The following is a 12305-nucleotide window of genomic DNA, read 5'->3' on the forward strand; positions in this document are numbered from 1 at the left end:
GTTATCGTGGACATCAGCGGGAACAAAACAGTGATCACCAAATTACTAATTTATAAGGAGTGTGCGTGAATAGTTGAAATTTCTAATATGAGCCGAATTGTTAGTTATTCGATTCGTTTTCGAAAAACTGATACTAGAAATTTTCTAATTTACCGCAGTTTTACCAAACTGCGCTCTTCACCGCAAAGCTTGACTGCATGCACTATGCAGTGAAACAGTCTTAAAATGCTTGAAATGTAACGGCCATTTTGTGAAGAGGAACCCTCCTTTTTGTGAAGAAGGCCTTCCTGACAGTGTGCGCAAAGTGATACACTTTTTTTTTTTCTCGAAAAGTTTGCCACAAGGCAAAAGTTGAGAAAGGGGGAATGGGACGCAGGAGATAGAAAGTTAAAAGAAGGAGTGAAATCCAGTTGCGCTTAGGTATTCACAGAGGTTGGCAGTGTAGTGACTGTCCATTGTCCACTTCTCGTAATCAGAATCGCGGTTCCACTGCAGGCCCACCTTCATGAGTAGCCGTTGTCTAACTGGAGTCGTTGCTGGACACGTCCACAAGTGACGCACATCACAGATCTCAGGTGCAGTGTCACAGTGAGGGCACTTGTCAGTCACTGCCGGATCTTTATCACGCCAACGATGTGATACGTCTGCCATAGTTCTCACATCGGTGTCGCCTCAAATGCAGACAATCATTGTTCAGATGTTGATCAGATAAAATTACTATGATGCAAATGGCTTTCAGCAGTTTTTTTGAGCCCGTTAGATAATTTGAGCTTTCAGTTAATTCGGACATCTTTTCTGGCCTCTTGAAGGGCTGTGCAAATGTTGATCAGATAAAATTACTATGATGCAAATGGCTTTCAGCAGGTTTTTCGAGCCCATTAGATAATTTGAGCTTTCAGTTAATTCAGACATTCTTTTCTGGTCCCTTGAAGGGCAAACTGAAGAGAGTTTACTGTATTCAGCAACAATATGACAGCTCCACTCAGTTTCATGCAGGTCCTTCCTATACAAAAAAAGAACAACAAAATGGTATATGGTACCCTGTACAAAAATTATACAGGATTTTTTTAGTAGGGTATGCACCTCTGTGCAATTCTAGATTAATTTCACTTGCATATACCAACTGATTTGCAAAATATACATGATAAACATTATTTGCTATTTTCAAATTTTTAATTTTTTTTCTATCAGATGCTCGATATTAGATTTGATATTAAAGGCAATTTTTTTACCATATTCGTATCTGATTTGTATTAGAAAATTTCAATATTTGCGCACCCCTAGTAATTACCTTATCTGCACAAATGTACATGAGGAGAGAGTCTGATATCTCAGATTAAATGAAATATTACGATTAGAGTTAGACCAGATGCAACAAATCTCCTCAATATTTAGAAGTTTCTCAGTTCCCCAATGCCTCTCCCATTGAAGCACATGTATTTGATGTATTTGAGAACTCCACATAATGAAGGTGTTGTGGTGGTTGACTTTGATGTAAACTCCCTACAATGGCTGTTTGTTAGCTGGTGCTGAGTTACTGGAAATTTCACAAAAACATGAGAAAGCTCCCTTGGGTTAAAACATGAACTAATATGAGAGGAACATCTACGATCACAGAGAGTGACCGCAGGTCACACAATACGCCACACTTCAGCACCACCAGCCAATCTACGTGGCAAATGCAGTGGTAGTCTCTGTTGCTTTCGCTTTTGTAGAGTGACAGCACATTATATTACAAGAGTTTATGCACAAAAGGAGCAGAAAAATAACAAAACGTAAAATAAAAGACACAGTGCACGTCCATCGTCACCACGCGGTTACTAGAGAGATTCCAGCAGTGATAGATGGCTGTTGTTCGCTAAAAGTGGGGACAGCAGAGTGCGCTGGTGATGCGCTGCAGCAAGTCCATCTTCTGGGGAAAAGGTAAATAGGCAGAGAGTGGGAACATGCACGAAAATTCAGGAGCCTTCGCAGCAGGAATGCTCTCACAGTGGTGGTGCGATTGTGTGTGCCATCTTCGCTCCATGCTCCTGCCTCCCCTACTCTCCCCATCCCACTTATTCCTGCATTATGTGAACCCAAGATGAGAAGGTGGCGGCTGCTGCTGCAGTCGCACTGCCAAGAAATATTTTTCCACATTTACGACCGCAAATAATGTCTGTTTGCTGTAAACATATTCATAAGGTAGGTAGGGTAGGAGTCATTAGGTAAGGTGATTTCCCCTACATGCATTCCTTATTCTGATTTCCATTTTGCATACAGCAGTGGGCCTGAAGCACAAATGCAGACTGCATACTAAATTACAAAAAAATTCAGATTCATCAACACCATTTCAGAGGCAATGTTTCAGGTGGGCAAAGATTCCAAAGTGCTTACGCATGCAGCCTCTTGCACAGCAGCAGCCATGATTATTGCCGTGCCACCATTGTTTCATGTTGTCTAGTCCTGTGCCTATTTGAACAACAAACACGGCGCTGACTGACAAAAGATTTTTACTGCTTGTCCAGCCGATATATATACCCCCCACAGGAAGGCAGAGATAGAAATCAAGGCACACAGAACATGAGAACATATAAAATTCACACTACTACAGAGATGCATCAACATTCGCATTCGAGATAAGCTGTTTCTTTTTTTGACAATGCCAAAGATGGTGCACTTATACACTCTTCCGAGAGCCTCGCTATCATTTGGGCTTCCACCACCTCCCTTGTTAACTGATCATGATGACTTCCTAATGTTATACATTCATTATACAAAGGTTGGCAGGCACTCCTATCGTCATCTTCCTTGCAGCTGCTGCAGTGCTTGGCTACATGAACGGTAACAGGGTCGTGCATAACATTACAACAATGTTCTCTTAATCTTTCGTTAAGACATGCAACACTTCACACGATAGCGGCAGGGAATAGATCACACCTTCCTGGAACTTTCCAAATTTTTTGGCGTGTCTTTTTTTGCAGCCGCATGGTTCATCATTAGCCAAATTTACTTTCCTGACCAGTTTTGACAGTCGGTTAGGAGCCGAAAAGACGTCTACTCCGGTATGCTGGCCAATCCTCCTCAGGTTATGTGAAACTGGACGCATATATGGCACCACAGCAAACTTCATCTTCTCTAGCCTTTTTTCGCCTTTCATCTCAGCTTTCACTTTTTTTCTGCACTTTCTCTGCCACAAGTCAGAACGTCGGAAGGGTAACCAGCCTGTGTGAGGCTGGTTGTTGAAGCTAAGTTCCAGCCTGTGCTCACATTCCTTTTTTACAGCATTGTAAAACACTGAATAAACAATGGCTCTTTTTACGAGCTTTGAATGAGCAGATGCATCTGTTTTTGACCGCGCGGTTCAAACGACCAACAAACATGGGATGAGGTGAAGTGAAATCACAAATCTAAAAACCTAATACAATCATTTTTTGGCACTTGCGCAAAAGAGCATTGGATTAAGATACTCTAAGAACACTTAAAAGACATGACGGAATTGCTGCTAGAAATCGAGGTTGTCACACTCTAAAAACACGAAGTAGTCATCTACAAACCTAAAACTGCCACAAACGCAGGACCCTTCAAGGCGTTCTTTCATAATTCTGTCGCGCAAAGCCAGAAACACCTCGCTAAGAATAGGTGCAAGGCATGAACCAATACACATTCCATTTCTCTGAATGTATACGTCTCCATTCCATTCAGTGAATGTGGATTCTAGATCAACAGATAGCAATTCAAGGAAACCGCCTGTTGGGATATATATACCCCAACAGGGTATATATACCGGCTGGACAAGAAATAAAAATTAGCTGTCAGTCAGCGCCGTGTTTGTCATTATATGTTTTTTCTCTTGTCTCGTTTATCGCGCAGTAGATATGGAAGACACAAAGCATGGCAGCTCCGGTAACTGCTATGTGCTCAAAGCTTCCTTTGGAATGAATACAGACACTTTTTACATAAAGAAATATTACTGGTTGTAAGAAAAAGTGTTTCCAGTAATGCATAGCATCTACCCTGGGGCTTCCTCTTGTAATAAAGGACTGTGAAATAATCAGAAAGGCCATTTAGTCATTACATAGTATCAAACAAAATGTCACCCTTGATGTGAAAGGAACATGATGTACTGCCTGGTACTGCTACAGCCACCTTTGATTTAAATGAGGTACAACCGGCGGTAGGCAATGTTTAAAAGAAAAACATGCCTATTTTATACCTCCTGAATAACACTACACTTTTGGCCTTGATTTCATGGAATTTGAAATTTTTCACAATAGAAAGCTAGGGGATCTAGATAGGGCACTAACAACATATTTCAAAGCAAGCCGTTTGTGGGCAAGAACACACACACACACAAATGCCCAACACACATGGGATGAGGTGAAGTGAAATGACAAATCTAATAACCTAATGCAATCACTGACCGCTTGGTATCATTGCATCATTATCTGAAAATGTAACATAAGGAGAGAGTCTGATATCTCATGTACAACAGCTTTACAACAGTGCATCACTGTTTAGCGCACGCGCGTGCACACACACACGCACGTGCACACACAAAACTATGGTGGTGGTGACATGCATTTAATCGGGGACTGTATACTAAGCAATGGCACATGAAAATGCCTGTCCAATCTGGCAAGGCAGTAGGCAATTACTGAAAGGTCTGAAGTGCAGATGGACATATTCTGCAATTCGTACTGTACCAGTTTCTTCAGGAGCCGAAAGACTGAAAGCAGCCTTCATCAAACAACCTTGAGCGTGTACGCCCGCAAGCAGGAAATGTTAGCAAGGGTGGGATTCAACTCCATAATAAGCTCTTCATTCATCTGTTCCATTTTTAGTTTACTTGCATCCTCATGCACCTCTGCCTCTGTGAGCATGGTCAACAGCGTGGCTTGGACTGACACCAATGCCACGAAAGTTGGTCACTTGCAGCCAGAACAAGAAAGCTCCCTGCAAATTTGTGGTGGCTGACCAAAGCTGGAGCACAGTCCAATTTGACTCATCTTTCTCCTGTGACTGACCAACAGGCGAAAATATCAAGAAAAGCAGAGCAAATGAGACTTCATTGGATTACTAATGTCTGATGGCAAATAAATATGCCAGCTACAGTTCTTCAGGTTCTTAATTCCTCATTCTTTGACAGCATGCATCAACGTTCTCACTCTGCTTTTCTGAATCTTTGCTTCTTTCAAAAGACCAGACTCAAAAGATGCCCAAACTGTTGCACTTCATGTTGGGTTGCTGAGATAAGCAAACTGGAGCATGTTTTCTCTGCACACGAGACCGCAAGCACAAGTGCAGTGCGGCGAAATGTAACAGTCCAGATCATGCACTCTTCCTGTCGATAAGACAGAAGCAAAAATAAAGTAAACAGAACTGTGCATCAACTATCGCCAACAGCAGCAAATATTTGAGAGAATTCTCAGATTTAGTGGCCAACACTCTGCCGTGCTGGCGTTAGTCCAAGACAAGCTGCCAAGTGTTCATGTTAAGCGTGCTAACAGTGGTACATGTCCTTGCACTTCTTATGAGGCTGCACCGTCAAGTCATGTTTGCTTCAGAGTATCTGCTGTACTTTTAACACATACATTCATTGGAAAGCATTTCTTCAGTACTGTTTTCTAGCCACTACAGTAGTAAACTCTTATCAAAAACAATTTTTCAGGAACTGGAAAAAAGCTTCTCTACCTGACACATTCGCACTGCAGGGTTCGTACAGGTGCCATAAGAAAAATTCAAGAATATTCAAAAACTTTCTCAAGGCCATTCAATATAATATTCTGGGACTTACAAAGGAGCTGTATGTTAAATTTTGCAACACATAAGCATTTGCACGATAGAAGAAAAACCAAGTCAATCTGCCAAGACTAAAACCTGAACTGTACATCTGCACTGAGCCCTCCATCAACGCTGCCTGGGCACAGTGCAAAAATGATTTCTATTACTCTGCTAAAGCGGAAAAAAATGAAGTGTGTCCAGCCTTCTCAAAACATCGCAGCTGACACTTCTGTTCCTGTAAAAATTCCATATCCTCTGATTAGCAAAAAGAGTTGGACAAGTGGATAAAGACCTATGATAGAGAACTGTGTGGTGGACACTATGGACTGGAGAGAAGCTTTCTGCAAATGCAGTGTCTTGTCGTTGGGAAGTCAACCTTGCAGCAATGAACATATCTAACAAATTCATAAGGCCTTCTAGGCACTCACCTGGCCTGCAGCACATTTGCACTTTTTTTTTTCATGCTTTTTTTTTAAGCATACTTGCCAGCCGCAGCAAGGTCAAAGCATTTGCCCCATGCTCTGCATTCAGATTTGTAGCATCTGATGCCCCCAAATCCTTGTAACCACTGTTACCAAGCCACACACTTCAACATTTACTTTTCAGATTTTTTTTCCGCATTGCTGCAAAAGTGCATCACTGTTTAGCATACCAAAGTCTACGCATTGAGTCAAATATCAAGGCACGTGCGGCGCAATACTACAACACCACAGCGGCTGGTACCAAAGTTGTGCAGTAACTAATGAAGTTGAAAGTAGAAACGGCTTCAACATGGCTAGCTATGTAACATGAATCCCCCAAATTTACAAAACCATGCAGAAAAGCACCAAGCACTGAGCTTCCTTATCCAGCAGCGTGAAACATACACCTCCAGCCCACTAAAATTACCGAATGAAGATATTTTTAACACCAGGTGCTGTGTCAGAACTCCATTCATAGCTGGCTGAAGGATACGAAACCAAGCTTGTGGCTAGAACTTAAGAGTACGGGGGGCAAAAGATGTGCTGCATTATTTTTAAAAAGGAGGGAGGAACAAGCTTACCCACTAAATAGTTGGTCCACTTCCAAGGCGTCCCCAAGTTCAGGCTGCTGCCGACTAGCAATCATACTTTCAGTCACATTAGCAGATGACTCCATGGAGCAGCCCAGATCTTGGACAGATGCTTGCGCACTTGTATGAGCAGGAGCAGATAGCTTTCCACCTGATGATGCACGCAACTTAAAAGCAACCGCCTCCATAGAATGTGGGGAGAAGTCATTCTGTCCTTGGTTAGTCGCCATGATTCGACTGGTTTGTGCATGCTGACTACTCCAGTTATATAAGGGCTTTGCTTCTGCAAGAGCCCTAGTTTGAAGGTGTGGCTGAATTGGCTTTTCCAGTGCCATTTGTATCAGGCTAACTGGATAATAATGATCAAATGTCTCAGCTTGACTCGAAACCTGAGCTTGGCCCTTTGCTGTGGTGCAATTGGTTTCTTGTGCTTGGCCGTTTACTGAGCCACCCTTCTTTGAGGTTTCAATTGTCCAGGTTTGCTTAGACATTGAACCTTGCTCAGTTGTTCGAGGGGGAAACACTGAACTACACTGTTTGGTTGCTTCATCGTAATAATCTGCTAGTGTTTGTACTGTCTTCTCAAAGTGGGCAGTTTTCCAAGCTTCTTCTTTGACGCATTCACTACACAAACATTTTTTGGTTGCCTTGCTTTGCTTAGTCGCCTTGCATGGCTTTGTCGCATCGCTGGGCTTGGTCGCGTCGCTGGGCTTGGTCGCGTCGCTGGGCTTGGTCGCTTCGCTGGGCTTGGTCGCATCGCTGGGCTTGGTCGCATCGCTGGGCTTGGTCGCATCGCTGGGCTTGGTCGCATCGCTGGGCTTGGTCGCATCACTTGACTTGGTCACATTGCGTAACTTTGTTCCATCGCTTGGCTTTGTTGCCTTGATTGGCTTCATGCCCTCAATTCGCTTGATAGCCTCACTTTGTCTGGTCGTCTCACTTAGTTTGGTTGTTTTACTTGGTTCGGTAGCCACTCCATGGCTGACTCTCGTGCCCTGTTTGACTGACCGATCTGCCTGCCCTGTTTCAAAGTGTGGCACTGGATAACCTGGCTCAGCACTGTGAGCTACTGGAACACAGTTGCCAGGATGAGTGAGATGATCTGCAGGACTGCGCCTGCTTGAGTGAACACTCGGCAGAAGCTTCTCAGAAATCACTGGCTTTGGAGTTACGAGTTCACTCATTTGCAGTGATGATGCCTTTTGAGTGCACTCTGCTCTTGGTACGCTGAATTGCACATTACTGCTCATGACCCTTGCTTTCCGCTGTAAGGGGGAAGAATAGCAGTGATCGAGTGCTATAAAAACTAAGTTATAAAGCTGGTACATGACATTATGCATGCAACAATCTGATCCAACTGATGAACTTTCATGTGCCAAAGCAACCTGAAGGCTGTGAGACATGCTCTGGCAGGGGCCGCCAAAATAACTTCAGTGAACTGAGGTTATTCAACCAGCATCAAAATATCAGTACACATGTAGGCAAATTTTACAAAAAAAAAGCTGTAAGCCCTCAGTTTAAATGTTGGTGTCCGTATGTCCACAGCCTCCGCCAACCAGCCAACCACTTCCGATACTCCAGATGGTCTACCCACAGAATACCTCCACACAACAGCAGAGAAACAAAAAGCAATGCAATGGCAAGGCAATGATATTAAAAGTGGAAATGTAAAAGTAAAATGTAAACCAATACTGCTAAAGCAGATTTGTTACGATCACATTGTGACTTTCCTAATCTTCTGCACAGAATTTTAAAGCGGATAATTAGCAAATTCAATATAGCTGACATATCGAAATATTAACTACAGTTGTCGACCGTTTTTTTTTTTTTGGACTCAGCTGGACCGTGGAAATAGCCCGATTAATCAAACGGTCCGAATATCCTGGAAGCTGTATATATATAAAAAAAAAAATCCCTCTTATGAGAAAAATCAGCTTTACAAATCTCAAACTTTGCCGCCCCGATGTTTCATTTATATTGCTTTAGGGAGTTACGGTTGTTATAGCATAGCGCAATCTGCTACTGTAATCTTATGTGCACCGTGATTAGTGCGCCGCATATGCTGCAGTGCCCCACAAAAGCAGATCGTGCTCAGCTGTAACTATTATAACCATCCAGTTAGAACATCTCGGCTAGTCATGCTTTCGTCACGTCGATGCCACTTCACAATGTATTAGCTGTGGCACAGCTACAGGTCATGCTCATGCCACGAACGAATGCATGAGCTGCACAAAGCAATAACATTGTTTCCGTGTTTAACAATGGTAGCGAAGACCGCAAGAGATGGAATTCACGGGAAAAAAGAGAGTGGAACAAGAGCCTTTGTGAATTCCCCCCCCCCCCGTCTACTTTTTTCCAAGGGCGCCGGCGCCGTTTTGGAGCGAGCCGTGGCGCGTTTTGAGCGAGAGTGCTCAAAACGCGACAGTTGCAGGCCGTTCGACCATTGCTCGATTTTTCAGCTTTGTGACTACCGAATGCAAACCGTTAAGCCAATCAGCAGCTCAGCTGAGGTGAACGTAAGTTAGCTCACGCCCTTCGCGACTGGCAAGCGTGAATAGACATTTAGCCGGGCTGCACACTCCCTGTGACTACCGCGATGGCAGCACTGAGCGTTTCCTTACTACCACTGCCTAAAAGTGCAACGATTAAAAAGAGCCAAGCTAGGTCGTCCAAATAGCTCTGCATAGCCTAGCTTTCATGGCAGCGCAAAACCGGTTGTTTGCAACAAATATGCCCGTTCACATTTATGTCACGCAGAAAAAATGAGCCTATCAAAAAATGATCTCCACAGTATTGCTGGCGCCAAATTCAGACTGAAAAATCGAACTTTTGGACACCATAGAGCCTGAAATATTGGTTGCGGAAATGTACACATTCCTATGCGGTGCGTGATGGTTCCTGATTGAAGCCCGAAGTATTGTGCAAATCCGAATGATTGAAGTCCGAAATACTGGTCGGCTACGAAGTATCCATTCTCAACTTTAATATAAGCGGACACTGTAGTACTCCGTCATGTAAACGTCATTATACACCAGTATAACAAGCCCTCATAAAGTCTGAGTGTTCATGATCAAATACTTAATCCCACAGCAACAAATGGGCAATAAAACACATACTATTTCCAGCTGTAGCACATCGCAGAAGAGCCTGTTGGCTTAAGTCCATTTCTGAAGCTCTCTTTGTGCATAGTTCATTTTATTTTCCGATACGAAATTCTCAAGTACAAAAAAAAAAGGATGTTCCTTTAGCTGACAGTTTCATGAGAGTTCAAATACCTTGGTACAGTGAATACAAGTACACAGGCTCTCAAATGGCAATATATATTGAACAAGGTCTAACATGGACACTTGTCACAGCTGTGCATTTACATGCTAGCTGAACATTTTGTTCAAACGGTTCTATGCTCTAGCAAGCCCAAAATTCTTCCTACAATTTTGCTTCCACAGAGGTACTAGCCTTACACAAGTCGTCCCATTGTTACTTACCTTATGTAATGGACGTGCATAGCCATTTTCCACCAGGCAGTCAGAAAAATGTAGTTCCGGTGTACAATATGTATTGCAGAGATTGACGACATAGGCTGGGCCCTCTTTCTGCATTATCACCAGTTGTAAAAGTTGTAAAAGGTCAGTTTTACTCCTATCGTCACATGCATTTCTTTGATGATTCCTAGTCATGCAGTTCCCTCCCTTCCTTTTATGCAGTCACAAGCATTGGTGGTCATGTTTATGTCTCGTATGGCTCAGTCCATTTTGCAGTGGCATGCCTTGCATCAAGATGACACCAGAAGGCTTTGATTTATGTAACGCAAATAGCTAGGCTTGTTGATGCTGAAATTTTGAAAGTATGGTATTGGCGCAAACGACACAAAGAAAGCAGTTGTTAGAGCAATATCAATTGGTAGCACACTGCTAGTGATGTAAGCACGATGACAGAAATTGTGCCCCCCTCTATGAGCAAACGTGTCATACCAGTAAATGCCGATAAAAAAGAGATCTTAGAAGCTTAGTTTTTCATGCACCTGGAAAGAATCGTGTGTCAGTAAGCCTAAACCTTTATTAACGACATTACTGCCAATATTAATTGTAAGATCAAACTCTTTGCTGACGACTGCACAATACCATATTTACTCTCATAAGGCTCGCACCCCCAAGATTGGGCATCAAAAATCGAAAATTTTTTTTTCCTCGGATAATCATCGCACCACCAATATTACCACCCACAATACCACCGCGAGAGTCGTCTGCAAGTAGTAACAAACGCCATCTTTGGAGCACTACTGAACCTAGCTGGCCTCGTTGTGTGCACGCGCTACCAGGCGGCGATAGCGTGCTTGGGCATATCGCCATCATCGGTTATGCTTGCCTTGTTTTTTTTTACCTCCATGATGCTCATAGTCGCCATTTTGTGAGGTGTTTCCGCATCTCGTTGTCATTGTTCCTTCGTTCTGTCCATGTTACTTGCTTTGTTCCGTCTACCGTGTTCTTGGTGCCGCATCGTGGTGCCGCAAGTTATACAGCTGCTTTTAAGCTGAAAGCCTTCGAGTACGAGCTACAGCATAGCAATCGCGCTGCTAGAAGGCACTTCGGCATCAACGAGTTCTGCATAGTGCCCCACTGGAGACAGTGATTGCAGTGTCGATACGGACTCGGATCAAGTCTCTGATCGATAGTAGAACTGTATGGTCTGCTGTGAGCATTATACCACGGAACGCGGGGAGTGATGAAGAGGCTGTGTGCGGTAAATAAAGTGCTTTAGCAATTCGTGCTTTTGGCGACCCTGTACTTTCATAACAAGGGTAAGTTCTGCTTGAAAGTAATGTTTTGGTTATATTTACTATAGCTGACCTCTAAGAATCCCGATTCACACATATTTAAATTTGCTTTTAGTGCTCTAAAACGTTTGCTCGAAATTTTCCCCGCATAATTATCGCACCTCCCAACTTAGCATCAATTTTCCACGAAAAAAAGTGTGAGCATTATGCGAGTAAACACAGTATACAGAAAAATAAGAAGCTACGAAGATCCTGTCATCCTTAACAGGTCATTAGAAAAAACTGCCGAATGGTGTAATAAGTGGCAGATGTCACTCAACATAAATCCATACCAATGGTAGTAACCAGGAAAAAACAGCTAAGTTTATGTATAAAACAAATGACACTCCACTTACCTTTGTAAACAAGCACAAATATCTAGGTGTCACACTGACTTCAGATCTTAGATTGAGCGAACACATCAGTAACATCACTGCTACAGCATTGCGCATGCTATTTTTTCTTAGAAGGTGTCTTCGCCTTGCCCCTGCACAAACTAAGCTTTTAGCTTATAAGACTTTTATTAGACCAGTACTAGAATATGCTAACACCGTTTGGTTTCTCCAGCCTCTTACAAACATTTCAACGCTTGAAAGAATACAGCGTAAAGCACTAAGATTCGTAACAAATAGAAGCGAACAAATTCCCCAACTGAATTAGCTGTAATATCCGGGCTCA

General features: G+C 43.0%; 1 protein-coding gene across 3 annotated transcripts in view; it reads right to left on the reverse strand.

The window, feature by feature from the left end:
• LOC146202424 (uncharacterized) overlaps positions 1-12305 on the reverse strand; it is a 132538-nt gene that overhangs the window by 35174 nt on the left and 85059 nt on the right. For all 3 annotated transcript variants that reach the window (XM_084588178.1, XM_084588180.1, XM_084588181.1), the window contains 2 exons: positions 10300-10407; positions 6806-8079 (listed from right to left, as the gene is read on the reverse strand). In XM_084588178.1, the coding sequence (XP_084444304.1) occupies positions 6806-8079; positions 10300-10407 (1382 nt within the window). The remainder of the gene's footprint in view (positions 1-6805; positions 8080-10299; positions 10408-12305) is intronic.

Source organism: Amblyomma maculatum, chromosome 1 (genome assembly GCF_055883805.1).
Source record: "Amblyomma maculatum isolate TAMU_Amacu chromosome 1, ASM5588380v1, whole genome shotgun sequence".
NCBI lineage: Eukaryota > Metazoa > Arthropoda > Arachnida > Ixodida > Ixodidae > Amblyomma > Amblyomma maculatum.